The 25752-nt window shown below is 36.9% G+C and overlaps 2 protein-coding genes across 9 annotated transcripts in view; one reads left to right on the plus strand and one right to left on the minus strand.

Annotated features, from left to right (window-relative positions):
• RALGPS1 (Ral GEF with PH domain and SH3 binding motif 1) overlaps positions 1-25752 on the minus strand; it is a 94952-nt gene that overhangs the window by 43136 nt on the left and 26064 nt on the right. For all 7 annotated transcript variants that reach the window (XR_005703720.2, XM_040083265.1, XM_040083266.2 and 4 more), the window contains 3 exons: positions 24234-24317; positions 21962-22054; positions 20006-20132 (listed from right to left, as the gene is read on the minus strand). Coding sequence is in view for 6 of the 7 variants with exons in the window: in XM_040083265.1 (XP_039939199.1) it covers positions 20006-20132; positions 21962-22054; positions 24234-24317 (304 nt within the window). In the remaining variant the exon portion in view is untranslated. The remainder of the gene's footprint in view (positions 1-20005; positions 20133-21961; positions 22055-24233; positions 24318-25752) is intronic.
• Positions 20-15239, plus strand: ANGPTL2 (angiopoietin like 2). 2 transcript variants are annotated; one of them, XM_040083273.1, is made up of 5 exons: positions 20-398; positions 7231-8087; positions 12302-12495; positions 12735-13005; positions 13645-15239. In XM_040083273.1, exons 2-5 carry the CDS (start codon positions 7280-7282, stop codon positions 13842-13844), a joined length of 1473 nt encoding a protein of 490 aa, XP_039939207.1. In that variant the 5' UTR covers positions 20-398; positions 7231-7279; the 3' UTR covers positions 13845-15239. The 2 variants fall into 2 exon arrangements, with proteins under 2 accessions (XP_039939207.1, XP_039939208.1); XM_040083274.1 differs by lacking the exon at positions 20-398 and having other exon boundaries at positions 7230-8087.

A 25752-nucleotide genomic window follows, 5' to 3' on the forward strand; every position in this document is an offset into this window, starting at 1 on the left:
GAGGCAGCTCGCCCGTCCAACCAGCGGCCGGCAGCTCGCCGCTGCTTTGCCTTCTCTCCCCTTTTCCCGGCCAGGATAAGCCTGCCACAAAGAGCAGGGGTTCAAATGAGGCTGCTCCGGGCCGCCTGAAAGGACGGCGGGGAGCGCCGAGCGCCCCGCGAGAAGGTACCGCTTCGGACGAGGGGCGCAGCCCGGGCTGACGAGCCTAGAACGGTCCTGAGCAAGGAAAACGCAGAAAAGGAAAACAATTGCGCCTCTCTCCCGAGTACATCCCGTGTGGTCCCAGCACGGCACACGCGGACTGCGGGTCGCCGAGGCGATGTCACCGCGGTCGGGCCGCGGCGGCAGCTGCTGACGGGAGCGGCCGAGGAGCGGAGCGAGAAAGCCGAGGACAGGCGGTAAGGACGGGCAGTGCCGGGGGCTGCCGGACGGGTGCGGCGGTTCCGTACGCGCGGCTCCGAGGAGCTCCCGCTGTACGGAGCCACCCAGCCAGTGCAAGCTTATCAGAGTAGGACTGCTCCCTAAGATAAAGGAGCAAGCTTGTTTTTTGACTTCAAAAAAACCAAAAAAATACCCCCGAGGCCAAACAAAAATCCGTCACATATTAAAATAAAAGTTGCAAAGACAGCTGAGACATTATGTGCCAGGCAGTGAAGCCTTGATACTATTTTTCAAGAATACGATTTTATTTTTCTTAAAAAAATCTTGCTTATTTTTGCACGTAACTTTGAACTTCACACTTCTTTAAACTTGCCATCCAAGAATTTTTCTAGGACATACTATTTCTAAAGGACTATCTGTCTTAAAAATTATGAAACCTCCATTCAGTCTTTTTTACACTCATGTCTGATTGGGGAAATACAAAACTTTCTGTACTTTAACAGTCTATAAATACTTGAAGTATTTCACAAAAAAACCCCTTAATTTAAAAAAGAAACAGGCATTTATGAGTACCTTCATGTAGGCATCAAACTATTACACGATCTAACTGCTATTTTTCATGTGTAAAATGAGTCACATTTATTAAAATATGAATCTATTTAAAGGCTGTTAGGGACAATGTGCATGCACACATATAAGCACACACAGTATGAGCACTTTCTGGTAGTGATTGGATTAAGTGAAAATAAGGTGAGGCCGCTGTTAAGGGAGGCAACAACAAAAGCAGTGCTTTCTTTCAGTAATTACATTCCACATCTATGACAGAACTTTAGTAAAGCACAAAGAACAATCCATAAACAACTAAAATTCTTGGTAATCAAGAAGAAAATTTGTACTTCTTGTAACTAAAGAAGCTTTTGCCAAAACTCGAAGAAAAGTTACATGGCAACAAAAGATACATAATCTTCTGCAGTTTCTTGCAGCAACTGATATTATTTCAAAACAAAAGTTCTCCAAGACCTCATGAAGACAATCTCGTTCTGAAGTGTTGCTGTAGTCATACATTCCCCTCATTAGAAAAAGTATTACCTTTCAAGAAAACTGAACTGGTGCTTGAACTAAAATTTCAGTTTTAAGTGGGCAGAAAATCTGACAAGAGAAAGTTTTCTAACACAAGTATCTTCAAGGAATTAATTGGTTAATGCCAGTATGGTGCTTTTTACGATGGATGCAAGTAACTAGTGGCAAAACCACAAAAGTGATTCCCTCCTAAGTTTGGAGTTAAATTTCTCAATTCAGTTTAGTATCATGTTTTCGTAACTAACACTGCATGGTGCTATGTGTCAGCCCTTTTCTATGGATTTACTTTGAAACTTAAAGCCCAACTTTAAGGTTTTTTTTCAATGCATATGGTGTACATATTACTTTACTGCACTTTCACTGTGAATTGCTGTTTCCTTTTACAAAACAAAACAAAGATCACTATCTAGGTTTTTCACAGCAATACTTTTCATCTAAAAGTCAAGATGTGAGTTTATTCTAAAAGAAAACTTGCAGCAGTGGGAGTCCCTCTCTTAGAAAAGAGCAAACTTCATATGAAATCTGAAGATTACCTTCGAGAGGTACATTTTGACAGTATAAATGAACATAATTCCATGGAAGAAAACATATGAAGGAGTAAAATCAGAGCATGAGCTCCAAGACAAGGGGCAGGGAGTAGGAAAGCAAGCAGATTCAAAAAACTCATGCTTGTCTTATCAAAATGGTGTTGTGAAATCCAGATCATATTACTGGCTTGGTGCCTGGAACATGCCAGCTAACTGTAAGTCCACAAACACGGGCTATCAAAGGATTCTGCAGAACCAACACCTAAGATTTGTTTAAAAAAAATGCCAAACCGAGCCGTCTGATTTTTTTTTTTTCATAGCAGGATTTTACATTTTCAACACCCTTGCTTCATTTGCTTTTATAATGCAATAAAAATGTAAAACTGGACTAATTTAAAAACAGCTTTTAATATCAAAGATGAAAGTATTAAACAGTGAAGATGTGTTGCTAGCTGTTCATGTTTCTTCTTTAGAATGCACAGTTATCAAATTATGTACGGATTCACAATAAAATACAGCAGTTTATCTTTTAGAGAATAAATGCTGTCATAGCTAACACTATGGCTTTTGTGAACGTCTTCCTTTATATGCCTCAGTGCCTGCAGACTCTGCACAGAAGATGGCATATTAGAGGTACAGAGGAGCCCATCAAAAAGACTCCTAGCCTCATTTTATTAAATATGATCAGCACAAAAGAGCTGATTAACCCACAGAGCTGAATTTTTTAACAGTCGTTTAGCATAGCTGAATGAGCTCATCTGTATGTATAGTATAATTTTTTCTTCATAGTCAAAGCAACCACTTCAGAAAACATGAGTGTTATCCTTTTTATATGTATGGTTTTCACCTATCTGAGTATTCTAAAAGGCTTTGACGTGTGAGAGTAATTACAGTGTGTTCAGTTCTGGCACACTGGACCTACTCAGACTCCTAACAATCCAGCCTCTAGACTGTAAGCCCTTCCTCAGTCAGAGCAATTTGCAGAGATGGAAAAAAATGCTGAGTGTTAAACTTTGCCTATCCACTCTTTAATTAAATGGTAGTTACCTGTTACAAAAAAACCCCAACCCCCCCTGCCCCCAAAAACCTAGCCCACACCACAAAAAAAAAAAAAACCTATACAGAAAATAGAGTGAAATATTAAAAGAAATTAACCCCCACAATTCTGAAATTAACTTCTAAGGTATGTTACTCTGAGACCCTTTTTAGGGAGGCTGAGTGACAACGATTATTGTAAAAATAACATTGTTATCCCAAAGATACAATGACTCAAATGGAGAATCCTATCTTATTTTGACAGCTTCTGGGCATTCTGCTTAAGAGTTGTCTATTTGGACTTCAGCAAGGCTTTTGACACTGTCTTCCACAGCACACTGCTGGAAAAGCTGGCAGCCTGTGGCTTGGACTGGAGCACTCTTTACTGGGTTAGGAACTCTCTGCATGGCCGGGCCCAGAGAGTGGTGGTGAATGGTGCTGCATCCAGCTGGGGCCAGGCACCAGTGGTGTCCCTCAGGGGTCTGTGCTGGGGCCAGTTCTGTTCAATATTTTTATTGATGACATGAATGAGGGTATTGAATCTTTGATTAGTAAATCTGCAGATGACACTAAGCTGGGAGAGTGTGTCAACCTGTTGGAAGGTAGGAGGGCTCTGCAGAGAGATATGGAACAGTTGGATGGATGGGCAGAGTCTAACAAGATGAAGTTTAATAAGTCCAAGAGCCAAGTCCTGCACTTTGGCCGCAATAACCCCCTGCAGCATTATAGGCTGGGGATGGTGTGGCTGGACAGTGCCCAGGAGGAAAGGGACCTGGGGGTGCTGGTCAGCAGCCAGCTGTACATGAGCCAGCAGTGTGCCCAGGTGGCCAAGAAGGCCAATGGCATCCTGGCCTGGATCAGGAATGGTGTGGCCAGCAGCACCAGGGAGGTCATTCTTCCCCTGTACTTGGCACTGGTGAGGCCACACCTTGAGTGCTGGGTCCAGTTCTGGCCCCTCAGTTTTAGGAAGGACATTGAGACGCTTGAGCACATCCAGAGGAGGGCAACGAGGCTGGTGAGGGGCTTGGAGCACAAGCCATGTGAAGAACAACTGAGGGAGCTGGGGTTGTTTAGCCTGGAGAAAAGGAGACTCAGAGGTGACCTCGTCACTCTCTACAAATTCCTAAAGGGTGGTTTGTAGACAGCTGGGGGTTGGTCTCTTTCTCCAGGCAGCAACTGACAGAACGAGAGGACACAGTCTCAGGCTGCATTGAGGGAAATATAGGTTGAACATTAAGAAAAAGTTTTTCATGGAAAGAGTGGTAAGGTACTGGAATAGTCTGCCTGGGGAGGCGGTGGAGTCTCCATCCCTGGACGTGTTTAAAAGAAGACTGGATGTGGCACTCGATGCCATGATCTAGCTGAGGTGTTAGGCCATAGGTTGGACTCGATGATCTTGAACGTGTCTTCCAACCTACACATTCTGTGTTTCTGTTTGTACTGGGGCATTCTCTAACCAATGTAATTTTCCTTCCACTTATTTTTCTTATAAGAACATCTTAGAAAAGGTGACATGCAGGCAAGATCATGACAAAGAAACATTTCAGTACGGTCTAATTATGCTGATGTCATTCAGTGGTGGCACGGGGTCAAACCCTATGATAGGCTTCCTAGAGAGGGTTCACCCACATGGTCAGGCAGTGCGACTAGAGGATCATTAAGCTGATATGTTATAACAAGGCTGATGAACTCTGTCGCACTATTTGCTTACACCGTTCTTAAAAAAAAAAAAAAATGGGGAGAAAAATCTGTTAGATGTTGCTCTTTCTTCAACTTAGAAAAGTATGGGCACCCCAAAGCCATACTCTAAGATATGAGATGCTGTGACAGAATTGAACTCTGAGGAAAAAAAACAGTTTCTTTTCAGTGGTCACAATAAGTACAGGTTTAGAGAGGGGAAAAAAAGGATATTGAAATTCCAACAGCAAAATAAAACTATTCTACACCTACATGCAAGAGACATTTGCAAAATCAGTCATCTGTGCAGGAACACAAGACCTGGAAAACTGCCAGGTTTTCTAAGTGTGACCTGCTGTGCACATGCTGATTATGCAAGTTAAAGCTGTCTGGGGTGAATTTATGTTCCCTATTTTCCAGGGCTCCAAATAGCATTGCTTTACTTACAGAAACTGTGTCAAACTCCAGATTTTCATGACATGTTTTCAAGATGTTTGAAAAGTCCTGTACAGCCCAACTCCTTTCTACTTGTAAAATGAAAATGAGTTTATTCCAAATAAGAAACTGAGGCAAAAGTATCTATCAAAAAATTTTAAGAAGGATTGATTAAGTCCTGCTCACTTTGTTTAAATCTTCTACAGAAACATCTATGGTTTATTTCACAAAACAAGAAAAATATGAATGATAACCATATCTCTTCTCAGTATGAATAATAAAGGATGCATGTCCATCATTAACTTGAAATTTAAAAAAAAAAAAAATCCCTTAAAAGTCAGCAGCTGCCTAGAATCATAAACCAGTTTAGACTGGATGGGACCTTATCCTCATCTTAAAGAACAAGTCTAGTTTCAACATTACATCAGACTGCTCATAGCCTTACTTAAATCAAAACTTTGTGTAGAATGGAGATTCTACCACCTATTTGGATGACTTCTTCAGTCCTCAGTCACCCTCACAATGAACTTCATTTTTTAAAAAACCCCAATTTTTTCTTGAGGTAATTTGTATCCACCATATACTTTCACTGTGCACTTCAAAAAAGAATTTATCTCCCTTACAAACACCCATTATGTAGCTGAACATGTCTTTCTTTACCTTCTCACCTAGAGGCTACACAAACGTCACTCTTCCTGCTACTCTTCATTCATCAGGTCTCCCAGCCTCCAGCTATCCATGCTGGGTGTACTCACTCAGTTTCTCACAGCTGTTACTATCACCATTTCACATGATTTAAAAAACGTATCTTACTAAAGATGTCCAAACAGTAAGGTGATAGATACTTAAATATTGAATGATATTTCCATGGTAAATGGAAAGCAAAGGAAAACATGATGGTAACACCACCTTGGTTAAAAAGTATCTCTCTTTATACACTGAAAAAACTCCATATGGCATTTTTCATTCATTCTATTTAAGAAAACTAGGTTGCATATACACATGAGTATTAAAAATCAACAACAAAAATGTCTAAGAAATATGGGACATCAAAGTGCTGTTCAAGTGGCTGATAAGAGAGTGGTTTGTGACATGGGTATTTCTGGCAGTGGTGACAATGCTAAGCCCATGTTTTCAAGTCTACTGTTGCCTACAAAGTTCTGGTATTGACTTATTTTTTGAGAGATTGTGAAGGCCTCAACTGTCCACCTTGAATATGAATCTGCATGGAGTCAGGGTAATTTCACCAAAGAGCAACTGTCGCAGTATGCCAGTGGACACTACCAGCTGATTTAGATCACTGTGCATCGTCACTGTCCACCAATATGCAGCTATTTTTCTCCTTTCAAGAAGGGACTCTGAAGTGAGATGACTAGGTTGAGTATAGAGTGTCTCCAGTGAGAGTCACAGTAAATGTTTCAGTTGTAAATTCTACTAGTCTAGAAAAATAACAGATTTGACTGCCTATAGTATCCAAGTAGTAGCATTTTTAACTTACGGTTATTAAGGACCAATGTAAAGTAAGTTTTTCCTTTTTTCTTTTTAAGCAAGGGAGGTTCAATACTGCCGAATAAAGTAAAATTGTTACATGTCACCTAAGCTGTATCTCTTGCAATATATCTGCAAGTAACAAATAATACTGCAAGTTAACTGTTTGATATTTTTAAAACTTTTAGCAGCATTAATACACATATTAACTTACATTCTGTTTACATTTAAGGGTTGTATTTGTAACTGTAAGAAATGGAAAGTGTAATTGATATTTAAATGAAAATGCCAATCTTGGAAATTTCTGTGGTACTTGCGTGGAAGAAAGGACTCTTCCAATCCTTGTATTTATTGCTTATGTTCTTATGGTTCTTGGCAGGCTTTAGACACACTAGCAACTAGTAACTATAGTTCTGACCATAGAAAGATAGAGCTACTCCCCATGATGTCCACTTTAGTCAGCAGAAGTTGATGCTGAACAACAAAAATACCTTATTTGTACACATAGTTACTGTGTACTATTTTGTAAGTTTTAGAAGAGATTATAATTTGTAAATCCACATTGATTTCCTGCTTGTTACTGACTGTTAAATTTATTTTAAAACAGATTTTAGGAAGTTCTTTGCAGAAGAATATTTGACCAGAACTAGAGGATCATGATGACAACAAGATTCATCTGTTTAATGCTAGTAACTGTTGTGGGAGTTACTACAAGTGAAACACAGGAATTTGAAGGCAATGACAAGGAAAAGGCTCAAGAATTCATTTATATGAACAGATACAAGCGTTCCAGTGACACACAGGATAAATGTACTTACACCTTTATTGTACCTCAGCAGAGAGTGACAGGTGCCATTTGTGTTAATTCTAAAGAGCCTGAAGTTTTACTTGAAAACAGGGTAAATAAACAAGAATTACAGTTACTTAACAATGAACTTCTTAAACAAAAGAGACAAATAGAAACTCTCCAGCAACTGGTAGAGGTGGATGGTGGAATTGTTAATGAAGTTAAACTCTTAAGAAAAGAGAGCAGAAATATGAATTCTCGTGTCACACAACTCTACATGCAACTATTACATGAAATTATCCGAAAACGTGACAATGCCTTAGAACTTTCTCAACTTGAAAATAAGATTTTGAACCAAACTGCAGACATGTTGCAGCTTGCAAACAAATACAAAGACTTAGAGCACAAGTATCAACATTTGATGTCAATTGCCAACAATCAGACAATAATAATTGCTCAGCTGGAAGAACATTGTCAAAGAACGCCATCCATAAAGCCACTGCCACAAACTCCACAACCACCAATTAAGGTGTACCAGCCTCCTACTTACAATCGCATTAATAACCAGATATCTACTAATGAGATTCAAAGTGATCAAAACTTAAAAGTTCTGCCACCTACCTTACCAACCATGCCTGCAGTTACTAGTATTCCAACTTCAACTGATAAACCATCTGGTAAGTAGTAATATTGATACATTTACGTTAGTTTATGCTAATATGCACTGGGCAACATTTTATTTGTAACATCAAAAATACAGTCAGAATTCATTTAGCTAGCGAATTTTACATACATGCTGTAGTAGAAACACAGAAATCAAGCAAAAAAAGAATTAACTGAATGTCTAAGACAGATACACTAGCCCAACAGATTTTTCTCATGTTACTTTGCCAAGACAAACCCATTGTTCGTATTACATGTATGAGGTAAAGGACTTTCAGAAAAACCTTACTAATCAAATAATCTATATTTTATTTACCTTTGCTCAAGACTGAACTGCTACAATTCATGACATCTGAAGGAATTTAACACTGTGTAAACACATGTGAAGTTATTACAGGTTTGTTGATCTAACATCTGATAATGTGCTTGTGTAATTAAAAAAGGAGTAAGTATCTGCTCTGTACCTTATATGGGGCTCTCGTGCTCTAGACAGGAGCAAAAGGAAGCATGTGGTGGAATATTATACAGCCCTTATTAAGAGTCTTAGGAGTTCTGCCACAAGCATTATTTGATGATGTGAGATCACATTAGAGATTAATGGATCTATGTGATGACAAAAGAACAGGTAAATAATTAGTTTCACCTGTGGTCCTACATTTGAAAAAACAACAAACCCAAAACAGTTCAGCTACATGGTCCATACGGTAAATGTTTGCTCTACACTGTGTGGACAACACATACTTTCTTCAGAAAAAGATAGAGAGTCACAGATCTCTGAACTCAGGGCTAACTGAAATAGAGTAATGCAGGGGAACTGCACTCAATATATTTCATAGTTATTTGCAAAATATTCCAAAAGACATCAACAAACTTTTTAGGATTATCAAACAATGCAACTGCCACATGTTAAAAACCAAACCAACTCCCATATTGTTTCTCCATGGAAATACTCAAAATGAAAGAAACTTGAGCAAGCAAGCACTGAGTCTCTTAAGTCTTTAGGTCTCTAAAACATTTTGCTACAAAGCAGTATTTTAACAGAATTGCCAAAGATAGTGCACCAAAGCCTGGCTTGTGGCATGCAAAACCTCTGCCAGAAATATCATGATTCTGATGTACTATGTAAGGAAATATTCTCAGAAGAAAAATCAGGTCTACTGTAACTCCTTTGTAGCAATACACCATGGTCTCTCTAATAATCACATTTTCACTTCAACCTCAAAGTAGGTTCAAGCTTGGAATAGTATTCCCCTATCTTTCTGGAAGTGAGATATCTCTCCCCTTCACTCCCTTACACTCTTTGTAAACTTGTTAATTGGTCCACATCTTCCTTGTGCTTTCAAGTCCTTCAACTGGAGCCGAGGATTCACTATCAAACAGCAGTACAGAAAAGTTACTTCAGGTGCACAGTACTTTTGCTGATCTATCCTCATACATTTTCCTGCTTTTGAAAAGTAAAACACTAATTCCAAACCAGTTTGCAACCTTGTAAAACTCCCAGATCTTCACCTGAGGAAGTGCTGGTTATCCAGCAGTTTTTCACATTGATCTCCAGAGGTCCCTTTGGCAATCCACAATTCTACGATAAGATTTCATATCTTATCAGAAAAAGAAGTTTCATGTTTCTTCTGCACAAATTGATTATAATATTCTCCCATTTTCTCACTTGCAGCTTTTTATTTGTTCTAGCATGTTTCCAACCACTGAAGTAAAGCTGTTTAAGCTTTTATTTCCAGGCTATCCTCCTTCCCATCTCCTGACATTTCTTTTCAGTCAAGAAACATTTAATACCTTTTCCTCATCCTCCAGAAGGTTCTCCATTCACAAAGCACATCTCAAAGAAAACCCGTCCTTAAAATTAATGCCATAAATGATGCTTTAGTCAGGTGTCTGGAGGGAACAAACCCACAAAAAGACACCCACAAACAACATCCTACAAAACAAACAAAACCCACCACCACAACTGCCCAGCCAGTGGAAAAAAATCCACCCATACTTTATCCAGTCCTTTTCATATTATGCGTTGAGTTCTCAACCTTAGCCAAAGCTCCTAGCTGTACTAACCACCTGATCATACCCAACCTGTGCAATAATAACTGAAGCTAAATTTAAGAAAAATAGTAAATGTCCTCAATTAATCTGTTGACAGACTTCCATCAAAAAGCAGTAGATCACTATTCTCTCTTTATCACAGACTTTTTAGTCTTACTAGTCTCAGTAGCTTCACTATTAACTTTGTCCACACTGTTTGTTTTCTGGTTGTGGTTTTTTTGTTGTTGTTGTTTTGTTTTTTGGTAGATGCCCCATTCCTGGAAATGTCAAAGACCAGGCTGGATGGAGCTTGGGAGCACCCTGGTCTAGTGGAAGATGTCCATGCCTGTGGAATGAGATGAACTTTTAAGATCCCTTCCAACCCAAGCCTTTCTGTGATTTTGCAACTCCCTAGAGACTATTTTATCAAATTTACCTACCTTAAAAAGTCAGGGTGTTCTTGTTTTTTCAAGGGAAAATACCCTAGTTAAAATTTTGAAAAGTTACTATCTGGCAAAAAAAACACTTATCATGGAAAAGTAGTAGCAAATTCTACTTTGACGTATTTCTAATAGTTAATCTTAAATCACTAGGTTTTCAGAAAAGAATCATGTGCAGTAGACCACTGCTGCCATGTGCCATAAAAGAAACTGCAAGATTAGAACAGTGTAAATACTACATTGCATACTGCTATATATTTATTTTTACAAAGGCAAGATCAAAGCTCTTTGACTATTTAAGGAGTGCTTCAATAATGACTTTCTTTTTATTTTTATTAAGTGCCACTACATACACATTATGATAAAATACACCAGAGCAGTTTAAATTATTCGTGCTCATTAACATTTTTTCCCACCTCTCATAATGAGCCATGCAACTGCGTGACAGGGCACGGCCTCTACATCTTAACTGCCAGAAACCTAAACAGTTAAGACACAAAAGAAATGGAGAAGGGGCTGATAAGCACAGCTCCAGGTACAATCTCTAATTATGACTGAGGCAACAAGAACACAGCATTGGCCACAGAACACAGACATGGATTGCCTCTTCATATACTGACTTGATGATAGTTAAAAATACCAAAAAAACTTTAATCTTCAAAACACTGAGATAATTTCTATAAAATGAATTTATTTCTAACTCATTTGCTGAGTACCATTACTAGTGTTGGACAGCGAATTATGAAAAAGCATAGGGCTGAAATAATTTAAAACAGAAATTACTCTTGATAGCAGTATATGCTTCAGTAAGGCTCCTAGTCAGAAGATCTGACCAGCATTACTCCTTCAGCAGGCAGGGAGAATCAGTCCAGGGGCTCTAATCTCAAATCCTGAAGGTACTTGTTTACTTCACTCTTCTGCTTAGGAAGCAAATCAGCTGGGGGAATCTATGTGCAGATATCAACACAGACTCTAAATCATTTATATATGAATTTCTCAGACTCATTAAAACAGAATCTATCTTACCACCAGAGAAAATTTATTGAAAAATCGGGAATATAAGATACTTTCAAAAAGCATAAACTCTTTAAGGACTCCACTGAACTGAAGGGGAAAAATGCATTAATGCATTTCTCCTTCTGTAAAGAAGACTGTGTTAACCACAATTTCTGTGAATGCAAAGAGTCCTCTCATTTATATAATGTTTCTCTCACAAGCACTCCATGTTTAAAAAAAAATAAAATCTTTATTTCCATGTTATATTGTAATTTATTAAGGGAGCAGCAATAAGACCTACAGTCTGAATTTATGTTGCTGCTTCCACTGTTAATGTCTATGCCAGTGACATTTTTTGAAATCTAAAAAGCTGAATTTCTTCAGACAGAATCAAGGTCAAACTTACTGTTTTGTTTTCTAAAGCAAATTCTTACTTATCTATGGAGTCATTCATACTTACTTTCTTCAAAGATATAATTGATGGTAAAAGTACCTGTACTGCTGCCTTAATTTTTTTTGTTTTTAATCTACCTTTATCAGTAATTGATTTAGAAATGTTCCAGAAATAAAGTTACAATACATGAATCTGTTTGAAAACACTTGGTGGATACTCATCCTTTAATAAGAGGAAAAACAAATATGCTATTCAGTGAAACCATTCTAGTGTAAAAAGCTACGAACTCAAATACTGCCTTGTATTAAAGAAATGCTCAACACCAGTTTCATACTACTTTCTGATACTCCTTTCTGTTTTGACACAGGGCCCTGGAAAGATTGTCTACAAGCACTGGAAGATGGCCATGACACAAGCTCCATCTATCTTGTAAAACCAGAAAACACAAACCAACTGATGCAGGTCTGGTGTGACCAACGGCATGACCCTGGTGGCTGGACTGTCATCCAGAGACGGCTGGATGGCTCTGTCAACTTTTTCAGGAACTGGGAGACATACAAGGTTAGGACAGGAGAGCTGATTAATGTTTTCCACCCTCTAAAACTTACTGATGAAGTTAAAGGGTGATTTTAGAGTCTGGCAAAGAGCCTACTTGAAAAAGAACTTGTGTGCTTATTACCCTTCCAGAAGAGGAAGTCTCTATAAAATACATTACAGCAGTTTTCTACTTAAGAATACACTCGGATTTGCGACTAACACAGATGCAGGATATTAACATGCTTCTCTTGCTTCCTTTACAGCAAGGATTTGGTAATATAGATGGAGAATATTGGCTTGGATTAGAAAACATTTATTGGTTAACAAATCAAGGCAACTACAAACTGCTCATAACAATGGAAGACTGGTCAGGTCGAAAAGTATTTGCTGAGTATGCCAGCTTCAGACTGGAGCCTGAGAGTGAGTACTACAAGCTGAGACTGGGACGCTACAATGGCAACGCAGGAGATTCTTTCACTTGGCACAATGGCAAACAGTTCACCACGCTAGACCGGGACCACGACGTATATACAGGTAGGAGGTCCCTCTCAGCTGCCTTGCCATTTTTGCCTTTACATCCCCATCCCCACCTTTTATAATCTCTTTTCCTTTTCCAAAAAAAACCCCACAAAAAAACCCCAAAACACACACACACAAACACACACACAAAAAAACCAAAAACCCCACCACACAAACAAACAAACAACAAAAACAAAAAAACCCCAAACCAAACAAAAAAACTTACGGTCATACATACAACAACAACAACAATAACAACAACAACAAAAATTGTACTTAGAAAGGGATTTTTCTCAATTAGTACATTATGAAGTACAAACTGATGTGTCAGCTCTTATACATAGTAACTCTAAAACTAAAACTTTTTACAGTAGACAAGGGTCTGTAAAATATGCTATGAAGGGTTATTTGAGACAGTAACACTCACCAATTTTCAGGCAAGAGAAAGTAACAAGGATTCTATCTGTGAACCTAACTACTTAGCAGGCTCTGCAGAAGCCTAAGTTCACTTTGTACTACAGGATATCTACATGTTAAACATACAGGTACTAAAAAAAGACCCAGAACAACCAACTAAAACAAAAAATGAAGTTTTGTGTTTAGCTTAAGATTTTTCATTTACTTCTCAGCCTGAAATGGAGCTTTCTTTTGCAGGTAACTGTGCACATTACCAGAAGGGAGGATGGTGGTACAATGCATGTGCTCACTCAAATCTCAATGGAGTCTGGTATCGTGGAGGACACTACCGCAGTCGATATCAGGATGGTGTTTATTGGGCTGAATTCCGGGGAGGATCATATTCACTAAAGAAAGTTGTTATGATGATAAGACCTAACCCTAACACATTTCACTGAAATAACTCTTCTCTTGATTTGCTTTTTTGTTCTTAAAAATCACAAAAAGCTATGATGTTATTACCTGAAATTATCTTTTCAGAAATGAGGAATGTAAGATACTGTACATTTATTGATAAAATATGAGGGCTTGTATATTGTATTTTCAAGAATCATCCCAGGAAAAAGAGCTGAAGAAAACTAACAGTAATAACATTCAGAACACCTCTTGGTACTATTAGAACTTGCAGTTTAGATGAAAACTATAGATGAACTTCCTGATTTTTATTCCCTGTAAATTAAGTTTGGATGATAAAAATATTGCCACCACATTTAAGTATTTTTGTACGTTATGTATAAATACTCTCAAACACAGGAAATACTACAAACTGTACAGCAAGAGTTTTATTATTATTATCATTGTTATTTTAAGCAATCATTTGACACAGGAATCATGTCCTTTGAACTATGTAGCTGATATATGTACATTAGTGTGATGATTATATAAGCTTTGTTAACTACCGTGAATAAAGTTAGCACTATGTAATTCTGTTTTGAGAGCAGATACTCGAGCTGTTAATGTCCTGGTAAATCTGGCCTTTTCCCTTCACTATGTGGATTTAAATAATCTGCTCCTATAAAAAATTCACCATTAATTCAAATATTTCAGATTAAAAGACAAATTATTTTTCTTACCGAAATGAAGTAGCTACTTGCATATGGAAATGAATCCAGAATTATAACAGGTATTAGATGCTCTACAGCCAACATGTTATACTACACAACTGTTATAGTATTTTGTACCTGACTTCAGTGATTACCTGCTGTGTAGCCTCTGTAATCAGAAATGGCTAGATAGAAATTAAAGGGTCTATCCAACTTTGCAGGCAAATGATGGATGCCAATTTATAAGCTATTTAATAGCCTTAGCCTTTAGTTAAAAATTATACAGAGAATTTATCAGTAGCAAAAAAGTTATTTTTAACATATCGCACAATTATAACATTACTGTCAAATTATTAAATAGATTTACTCATTTATATTTAGAGGTCAGTCACACTTATGAAATACAGACTGGCATAATTCTAATATTCTTCTCATATCGGTTTCTATAAGAGATTGTCAACAAACCCATTACAAAAGAGCGACTACTACAAAAAAATACAAGTTAAAGAATGCATAAAGGAGGCAGAGTAAAATCCTCTAGAAGTTCAACATATTTTTTGGTCAGCCTGCATACCAATGTTTGTGTGTGTATGTTTGCATACTTTTCCCTTATTACCTCGTCACATCTTTACCACAGTATGATGTGTGATGTAGTATGTGTTGTATATAACTGAAAGTAGGGTTTTTAATACATTAGATTACCCCTGTAATATTGTAATCCTTAATAAAGTAACAAATGTTATTTTGATATGTTGAGATTTCATCTTGTAGTTCAGAATACGTCACATTAGTCCGCCTCTGATTCAAACAAACTCTGATACGCAGCCACTGTTCACACGTGTGAAGTGTTCAAATATTGCAACATAAAACCCAAAACAATTTTCAGCTGAGAAAAATACAGAATTTCCATACAGCCCAAAGATGAAAACATTTTATAAGTTTTATGAAACATTCAAAATTTTCTAACAGTATTCAAGCTTTATCTTCCATGCGTCTACTCAATTCTGGAAAATATTTAAATTTTAGATTAGAAATATTAAATGCATCTACTGGCCCTAAAGCCTGGATGCAGTGCTCTTACAATTTGTAGCATTAAGGCTACTTCATGCTTGGCTGGAGGAAAGAATGCAGAGAACTTCAGGTATCCATTGTGCAGATCTCAAGAATGAGGCATTCCCTAGAAAAGCTATTACAGTTGCTCTTCTGTAGCTGGAGATATGGCTGGAAATACAGCTTCATAGTATACACTCATAGTAGACTTTAAACCCATGTTCAAGCTGACAGTCTTTTGTCAAAATAATAATTTCTTAACCTTTCTACCTGAAAGGTGAGTCATTTACCTAGATACTCATCTACGTAATTAAAAAAAGATAATACACAGAAGTCTATTCATGATTACCTGGAGATACCATGGGTGAGAACAGAACTTCCTCATTTTTTTACATAAAATTTGCATATTTGCATAAAACAATTTTAAACACAGAACCTGGCACATCAAAAATAATAAACATTAGGGATTTGGAACTTACACTGTGAAGTTCTTGGCAAGTACACTGGCAGATTCACAGGTTTCACTATGCTTATTTTTTTAAAAAATTCACACAACAAAACTCGGTTTGCACTAGGTCCACCCACTGTAGTAGATGACTACTACAAACTCTGAAAGGCCTTAGTTTTTCCCATTTCCCTAATTATTTCCAAAGGTTTCAATTACATTACTTCATTACTCCCCATGTGTACATCTTTGGCAACACTGCAGTCTAAAAATCCCATACTGTACACTTTCCTATCATTAGCAAAAGCACATTAGATGAGTTTATACAAGAGAGAATTGCAGCACTATGATCTCTAACTTCAACGCTCCCGTAAATCTCCATTTCAAGAAGTGCCATAGGAAACTGAGGTTGCTCTTCTGAATTTTTAAAGTAATTCTGCCTTTTTCAGAAGAGTAAAGAATATGCTGTCAAACTAATATATTATCTAGGTATCAGGAATGAAACTGGGGCTCTACCTATAGCATTTAGACAAAAGGCTGTCACAAGACTGATGTCACCTCAGAAAACAACTAGTTATTCTTTTGTATACACATTTCCAAAAAATTCTTTCCTGAAACTGTTCTATTATTCAAAGTTTTCAGAATTGCCCCCCATGCTGTATTCCAAGCAGAAAAAAAGCAAACAGCACAACAAATCTATAGATTATAATATCATACCCAATTTCATTTGTTCTGTAACATGCAGAGACAACCTAAAAGATCACCAGCAGTGAAGACAAGAAAATGCTATAACTAGCAATTTCGCGCATGAATTTTCAAAACAATGTGACTGCTATTTTTTCTTAAATCACACTGTAGCTAAACACTTCCAACAATCCACAGTACAGCCTTGCCAATCTCATGATATGTTTTTTCCTTCTTTCTCTCTGTCTTTTTAAAATTGAAAGACCTGTCTGAAAACAAAACAACTGTTGGATGTTTAAATGGTACTTTTGGACATAGTAAGGAATATATTAGTCTCTCATATTATAGCCTGAAGTTGGAAACATACCAGTAGTTGTCTCCTGTAGTGTTGGAGTCCAGGGCATTCCTTTGGTTGCCCTGGAGGGTCAGGGACCTGGGCAGGGGGGTCTGGGACCCCAGCCCAGGGCTCAGAGAGACACTGGCTTTGATTTCTGTCCATGGGAAAAACTTCCTACACTGAGAGAAGGTTTACATGCCACAAGAATGTGAGAAATAGTTGTTTAGCTTATCACAGAATGAGAAAATAATAGTTTTAGGTTTCTAGCATTGAAGTGAATGGGGACAAGATGGAGAATCTGGGGCGTTGTCTCCTTCTCCTTCTTCTTCCCTCACTCCACTGCTGCATTGACGTGGCACAAAGTAGTTAGTGAGGATTGGGTCAAAGTAAAGATGACCTTTTTAGTAATAGTGATAGACATTGGTAAGAAATAGTAAATAAGAAATACGTAGTAATTAGTATAAAAGATAAGGACAGCCCAGCTCGGGGGGAGACGTGAGGAATCCATGCAGCTGCGAACATCTTGTCGGACTCCGAGAAAATTGTAAGATAAGAAACAATAAACGAAGTATGCAACCTTGAGAAATCTAAACCTGAGAACTCCGTCTCTTCCTTCGGCTTGGCTCGGAGCTGCGCAGGGGAGCAAGGACCCTGAAACCACCTCAATGTTGGGGTAAGCCCCCGACACTGTAGTATTAATCTGGTTACACAAAATGTCCAACTGTATCTCTTAGAACACAGGGAAAGCCTTACTTTACAAGAACACGAACACTGCCTAGTCTTTGCCATCAGCAGGGAGAGGGTCTCTCTCTGGTATGAAACACAAGATACAACACGTGGAGGAGGATTCAAAGTCTCAAGGAGACTGGCTAAAGACCAGCAGGAATTTCAGATTCAAGCCTATAACTCAGTTGGGTTAGGAAGGAAACATGCAGATTTTTTCCTTTCACTTTCATGACCCAAGTCTTTTATTAGGCTTGTAACACACACATTCATTTCAGAAATATTTTAAATCCTGTATAAAAGTGGCTTGGAATGATTTTGTAATAACTGGATAGTATTAAAACATTTTTTACATGAGGCTCTGAGCCAATTCTATAAACCAGGGTACGTAGAAAACTTAAGCAGCAGTTTTAATTTCCCAGTACATTCTCCAGCTCGTTTCAAACAATCTCAGACTTCCACAGATGAAATAAGAACTGTACTCTCACAACTAAGTAACTTTCTGGCAGTGATACAAGAGGCTCTAGATCACAAAACAGGATCCCCATGAACTCTGCAAACCTTCACACCTTGTCACTCTCATTTAGTTGTTTTATGTTCAGTAGTTACTCCTAAAATCATCTACTGGATCTACTTGTTCATTTAAACAGAATAAAGAAGCTGTTCTGTAAGTAATGCTGTCTTCCTTGAGAAGACATTTATTCACTGAAACAAGTCTCAATTGAATATTCTCTTTTGATAAGCTAAATATTCATTCAAACCTGAAATTATCTACCAAGCAGCTTCAGTAACTCATACCAAGTTTTCAATATAGTTTTAGAAGTACGGCCATTAGGAATGGCCATCAAATTTATTAAATAAGAAATATTTAGATAAGCAGTGCTCATTGTTTTCCACAGCAAGTTGTACTAGGACTCATGCTGCTTGACCTATTCATAAGTGATCTGAAAATCGGAATTACCGGGAACAAAAATCTGCTGATTTTTGATATCACATACGATATTTACTAACTGAGAGGAGCAAAGAGAAGGGCAGACGGATAGGAATTATAGAAGGATCTATGAGACAAACTGCTTGAACAGTAAAACAGAAGGTGAATTTCTACAGTGTTATATACAAGAGGAAAAAAGAATCCTGACTTTCCATATAAAACAAGAAGAGCAAACCAGTGCCAATAAAGGCATAATCTTAGCATTACAATAAACAGTTTGTGATTGCTACTAAACTTTGAGGTAACAGAATGTTAGAAATCATTAAGTAGAGCACAAAAAGCTTCCTGAAGTAACTGTATAAAACATAACCTGCATTTCTATCTTAAATTTGCCATGCACTACATTTCATGTGCACCCTGCTCCCCTAAACAAAGGATACAGGACTGAAGCACTGCCCAGGCAATTTATCAAGGATGCCAAGTGGCATCTGTACAAGGTATGATTAAGTAATCCAAGGACTCTTCCCTTTGGAAGAGAGGTAATTGAAGATTTACTGTGAAGGCAACAGATAATGACTGAAGTTCATAATGCCAGGAGTAGCCTCAAGCTGTGTAAGGAACAAGGTAGAGTTTATCTAGTGAAGGTAGAAGTTACCATGCCCAATTCAAGCAAAAGAATGGTACTGGACAGAGCTGAAGAAATCCTGCCGGCTGAGTGTTGTGCATGCAAGTTTATGTGTGTTTAAAGTGAGAGTGCAAGTGTTCATGGAAGATAAATCTACGGAGGCATTAAGGGTTACTAATAAAGACACAGCAATTCTGGCCCAGGAAGGCTAAGCAGAATTCTTGAGCTCTTGTTATCCAGGGTCAGCAATTTAAAAACATTTATTCTTTTCAGCCGCAGTTTAGCATCTTATTAAATCACTAATAAAGCCAGAAAATAGTTCATTATATTGGACTACTTTAATTAACAATAACCTTTGTGCAGAAATATTTCCAGGTGAAATACTGACCAAAAAACTGATTCACCAAATGGCTACTTGGTCCATGTCACAAAAGAAAAGGAGACAATATCAACAATGGACAGCATTTCAAGTGTAGGTCTCCCTTTTAATACATCTTCACATTGAATTACACATATATTTATTCAGCACCTAAGAGAATAATCCTTCCAAAAGTATATAAACATATGTATAGCCTAAAAATCTCAACCTGACCTAATTTTTCAAATATGAAATGGAGTGAACCGTTCTCCTACATACAGTGTTCTTCAGGTGCACAGCATGGTACAGTAGCACTCATCTGTCAGTGAGCCACAGATAAATAAGGTATATGTTTACACTCACCTAAATATGGAATTGTAGGCACCATTTTTAAGCTTCTGATGTATTCTCGTATCCTTTTGTAATTATCTTCCTTAGACAGTAAATAGTCTAACTTCTCAAAGGTGGTCTTGTCTTTCCGATTCAAAAGCTACAGAGAAAACGGAGATCATCAAATTTTCAAATAGAAATCCACACAAAACTAACAATCAATAAGTTGTTGAATTGCTCAGAGTAAAGGAAAGCATAGTCTAGTTAAGATTAAATTTATCATCATCTGAAGCAGCACAATGTTTGAAAACATGCTACTTGTTTTAAAAAAAAGGCAATTTGATGTAGGTCTTAAGCTATGAAAAAATATGACCATTATTTCTCACTAATTTGTCAGTGGTTCTCATATCAGTACACCAGTTTTGAATAACCTCAGCAATATAAAATTTTTAGAGAAAAAGTATGTTCTAATACAGTCACCAACATTCTCAAAACAGCAGAGTTGCTAAAAAACCTCTGAATTTAAAAGTACAAACAGCAATGTAAAATGCTCTAAATAAATGCAAATTGTGCCATTTCAACAGTACCTTATTAAAAGTGTAAGAAAACTTTTCAGAAAAAAAGTATATGGAAAGTAAATCTTTGTGATATTAAATCCATATTTTCTATTTATTAGACTTATTACCGAAAACTAGAAAAACATTTAGGAATGCAAAAATCCTAGTTTACTTTTCAGGGAGCTGAAAAGTAAACATAAAATACAGAACTGTAGCTATAAGAATGCATTTCCTGTTTCAGCTAGTTTAAGAAACCCCAGCAATCTTTATAAGATGGTTTTAAAAGCCAATTGAGTTGGGAGTGAGTAGAGAATTATGGCACTGTACACTGGCTTCTTGCATGTGTCCTTTCTGACAACAGACAGCTGCTCCGTAGCACATTCCTTCATAGACCTTTTCCTCTGGAAAATTCCAGTTCTTGTACTACTTAGCTTTTAAGTCTAGCCATTAATAAAAAATAACATAAAAAGGATAAAAATCAATATATCAGAATAATTCAGCAACACTGAGAATTGTATTGCATTTTTGAACTACTGTGCCTACAAAGAGCCTAGCACCTCTTTAGGTCTAAGTCAAATTAGTCACATACTTCATTTCATACATGAGCAATTTTCCCTATTTATTTCCAGCTTCATCAAGCCACTCAAGACATCAGGCACTTGCTTTTTCATTAGACTATAACCTTATTCTGAGCAATTAAATCATAAAATAGTTGCAAGCATTTTAAAAGCTTGATAAACTTATCTAAGACTTAAGAATAGCCACCTTTATTTATAAGCTCTGAACAGTCAATGAGATCTATGGAGTGTGGAATACTTAATTAATGAGAATTACCCAAACCTTTGTCTAGTTAAATATTACGTACAGTAGAAATAACCTATCATTATATATTCCTCTTTAAAGAAATATTTAAATTTACTCTAAGTTTTGCTAAGAAATTCTGCCTTCCAGAGATGGAGTTTCTGAAAACAGAATTATCAATGTTTTTAATTTCTAAAACAAACAAAAACTGAAATGCATCACACAAGAATCACAAAATTAACACCTGTATATTTGTAACATGACTTTTTCCTTCCTTTTAGGTAATGTATTAAATGATACACTATGTTTTGGATAAGGGGACACTGATACACATTCTGGACAAGGGTGTTCTAAGATTACTTATCAACAGAAGTCTTCTTGAACATATATATATATATATATAACCAGTGACTTCTAGAACACACAGGTAAACAGGAAATTTACAGGAAAACAGATGCAGCCGAAACTCTACTCTTCACAAAACATGTAACAAACCACTACTTCTGCTACCATAGTACCACAAAAACAAGAACATAAAAGCATCTTCCTCCAGAGTTCACATTATGACAAATTCCAAAGAACCTCAGAATTCAAGCAAGACAGAAGGGACCAGGGTCAAGGCAACACTTACAGCCCAAGTTTTGGTCAGCCTGAAGATAGGTGCACTTTGCAGTGCTGACACCACAGACATAAGAGAATGAAGATTGTTCAGTTCCAGAAGCTTCTGAAAAAAGGGAATAACAGCTTTTAGCACATTGGAAAGCGAAGCAGAATTAATTAATATCAAAGCTGCATTAATAAACCATGATTTTTTCACTAATAAAACACAAAGCTTTCATATATGACTGCAGACAAAATATTGGATACAATGCTGCCTATCATTGCAAGATTCTTAAGACCACTTTAAAAGTTGTCAATTTTACAAGTAGACTCATCAATATAATAGGCATTTCAGTTTCGAGAGTACAAACAGTACTTGATTTCAGTTTATTTTCTAAGGCTGTTCATTCAAGAACAGAAAATAGGAAAAAAAAAATTGATGCATTGTTCTTGAAAATTCATGCAATTTTGGAAATTTAAGACTTAATCAAGCAAAAACATTACACAAAGATGCAAAGATGCATTACACAAACACTCTCAGAATAAATACAACTTTTGCCTTTGCAATCTGTCGTATAGGAAAAATTTACCTCACTTCAATGTACTTTAAATTTACTCTGTGTGTTGACAATTACTCAAAACACACTGATCTCAGCCAGACAATCCTTTGGAATAAAGCTGTCAAGATGGTAATGCTTGCTACAACAAGCATAAAAATTTAAAATAGAAAAATGAGGATTGTTGTCATGTAGCTTCTTTGTAAAGCTTAAAAAGAGGCTGGATTCATCCTTGAGTGATCCATTTACTCACTGCTCAGAAGCATTTAAGGAAGATCTTTATAGAGGGAAAAGCAGAAAAAGTAAAAAAACAAAGAATGAAAGAGAGCAGTGCTCCCCCTTGTGCAACCCAAACAAACACCACAACTTAGTTATTTCTAAGAACAGTCCAGGACCTCCAGGTCAAACATATTCCTTTTACTTGGACTATTTTTTTGTGCCAGTAACTTACCCAGATAAATTCTCTTCTAAAATACAAAACTGCTAAGGAAATTGATTGGAAATATGGACCATACAAAAACGGGTTTGTACTACATGGAAAATGTTATTTTAATTACCTACACACATACACAATTTCACACATACAAAATTAGCACTTGGGACATGGATCAAGATGCTGTGGTCACTCATTTTCATATAAAACAGAATTGACCACAGGCTGTGAAAGAGGTAAGTATTTTTAATTTTTTTGTTTGTTTTATCTTAAAGTTAGGAGTAAAATGCAGCGCTCAACTCTATTAAAGTAACTGAGCTTAACAGCATGCTCTATACCAGCAATTGCATATTGCAAGCAGAAAATACAAGCCTCACAATAGCTCTTTTAGAACCAAGAAATTTCTTTCATAAAAGTTAAGTTTTGAAAATGGTGGGAGACAAAAGCCAGAAAAATTTACAATCACATTTGATGTTGTCAACACAAAATTGGCCAAAACCACTTTTAAACTTGGTAGGCAAAAGGTACAAGATCAGCCACACTGAACTGGGTAGTTTCACCTAACCAAGTAGAAAAGAACAGTTCTCATGCCTTTATCTTACTCATGTGGTACAACATACAGATATGCTAAAACAGAATTCTTACCCTCTGCAAACCAACAAGGGCTCACAGGAGTAGTGCAGAAACAACAAGAAGGAATTAGTTTTTAAAATGATAGTGTAAGAAATCTGCACTTACTTTAGCTATTTCACAAAGTGGCTCAGTATTTCTGCCCTTATTTTTAAGGTCTGTGCTGTTAATATTTCTCGTACAACCCAAAACTGACCTACAAAGTAAACACAAACAACTTTAATTTATTAGAAAAAAATGGACTTATTATTCTATTAGATGAAATATTTGCAACTCTCACAATGCTCTAAGAAGAAAACAGGGTAAAGAAAGAAAAGATTTCTGATCCCATGAATTTTCATCTGTATCACTGCAATTGCACTGAAACATTACCACCATAAGAGGCAGAGAAGTAAGAACACCAAGGTAACTAAATGAGCAAGTGAAACCCAGAAAAACAAAGGAACAAAATCACTAATGTTGCACCATAGCAAAACAAAGTAGGAACTAATAATTAGGAAGAAACGGTCTAGAGGAACAACATGAAAATGTGGACAAAGCAATTGAAAACAGGGGCTGTCATTTAAAAATCTTAATCCTCATTTGGAAAAAATAGGTTTTAATTCACATGAGTAGCTCCGTTTAACTTATACTCAAAGACACTGTCAAACAGTACCTGTTCATGACAGTATCAAATTATATACCTGGTTAAACCTCCTAGTAAAGGCAACAATATTTGGAGCGAGGGTGTGTTTTTCTTTCTTATTCCATCCACAGCTGGCTAGTTCCTAGGAAACACATTTAAAAATTGCCTTAAAATACAGAAATGAGTTCTTAACGCTAGTTCTAAATCACTCTTCTGTTTTTAGAACCAGAAGTCTCAGTTTCAATCAAAATGTTGTTCAACTTTCCAAATGTACACTACTAATTTTAGACACCTTCACATGAAAAGGCAGAGTCAGCCAAAGAGTATTCTGCCTGTGAAAAGCACTTTGTAATGCTGATAAATGGAACACACGCTAGAGATTTGTACATGCCCATGTGAGCAGCAGGAAAAACACTTCCAGTTCCAAACATATTTCGAATCTCCATCTCCAGCACTTAAAACTGCAGATAAAAATGAGAAAAGATTCTCCTCATGAAGAGTCCATGTCTGGTCTTACGATATTAGAAATCCTATATTTATGTGGGAAAAAAAAAAATCCCAGACATTTTACTAGGGACAGGGGACAGAAAAATTTACCTTTGTCAGGAAAGCAGAAGAGGCCAGTAACCTAAGGATTTTAAGTGGCTGCAAGAGGGCTAGTGAGTAATAACGGAAATCCTGTGTACAGCAAAATCATTTTACTAGGTTTAAAATTCAGACTGAATAGGAAGGTTGATAAAAGTGAGTGATTCAAAATTGCCCCTGCTGATTTTTCTTATACTGCTACAATATACCATGTTCTAGAATTACACTTCATCTTTTTTTTTGTTTATTTTTGTACAGAAGGATACTGGCAGTTTCCTCAATGCGCAGAGTTAGAGGAAACTTCCCATTAAGTGTGCAAAACCCTGAATTTGTGGAGATTGCAATTTCAGGACTTGGAAAACAAAATAAATAAAGTTACATGTAAATCTAAAATGTAAGCATAATTATTTCTGCTGGAGAACAAAGAATTGTTAACCAGACATCCTCTTTCTAAACTTCTGCAACTAAAACAGATGTGTTTTTTAGAAATGGCTGCTGAAAGCAGGAAAAAGCCTCAGTGAACACCATGCTTAAAGGATGTCTGTGTGTTTGAGATAAGACTTAGCAACCAAAACTCTAAAATCTTAGGTAATTCTATCCATGCATAAGGTCACGTTAAAAGACTAAAATCTTAAATTTCAACCACAAAATATTAACTTTCTTAGTCTAATAACTTACTGAATAGCAAGGGGCAGGTTCATGACAAATACACGGACTACTTTTTGTTTTAAAATCTAATCCCACAGCTGGCAGAATTTCAGGATAGAAACAGTTGTTTGTTTTTGGCAAACAAACTATATTGATGATTCCAATAAAATGAAAATCAGAAAGCACAATTAACAACTAATAGTTCGTGGTAACTGCTACTTATTCAAAGACCTATATTCTAGCAGAAGCTGAAAATACAGTAGTTCTCCTTCTGATCATTCCTCAGTGAGTTACATCTATCTGCCAGAGTAGTACTTCAGGAAATTTCATTTCCAAAAGGCAAA

The sequence above is a fragment of the Hirundo rustica genome, chromosome 20 (assembly GCF_015227805.2).
Source record: "Hirundo rustica isolate bHirRus1 chromosome 20, bHirRus1.pri.v3, whole genome shotgun sequence".
In the NCBI taxonomy this organism is placed as follows: Eukaryota; Metazoa; Chordata; class Aves; order Passeriformes; family Hirundinidae; genus Hirundo; species Hirundo rustica.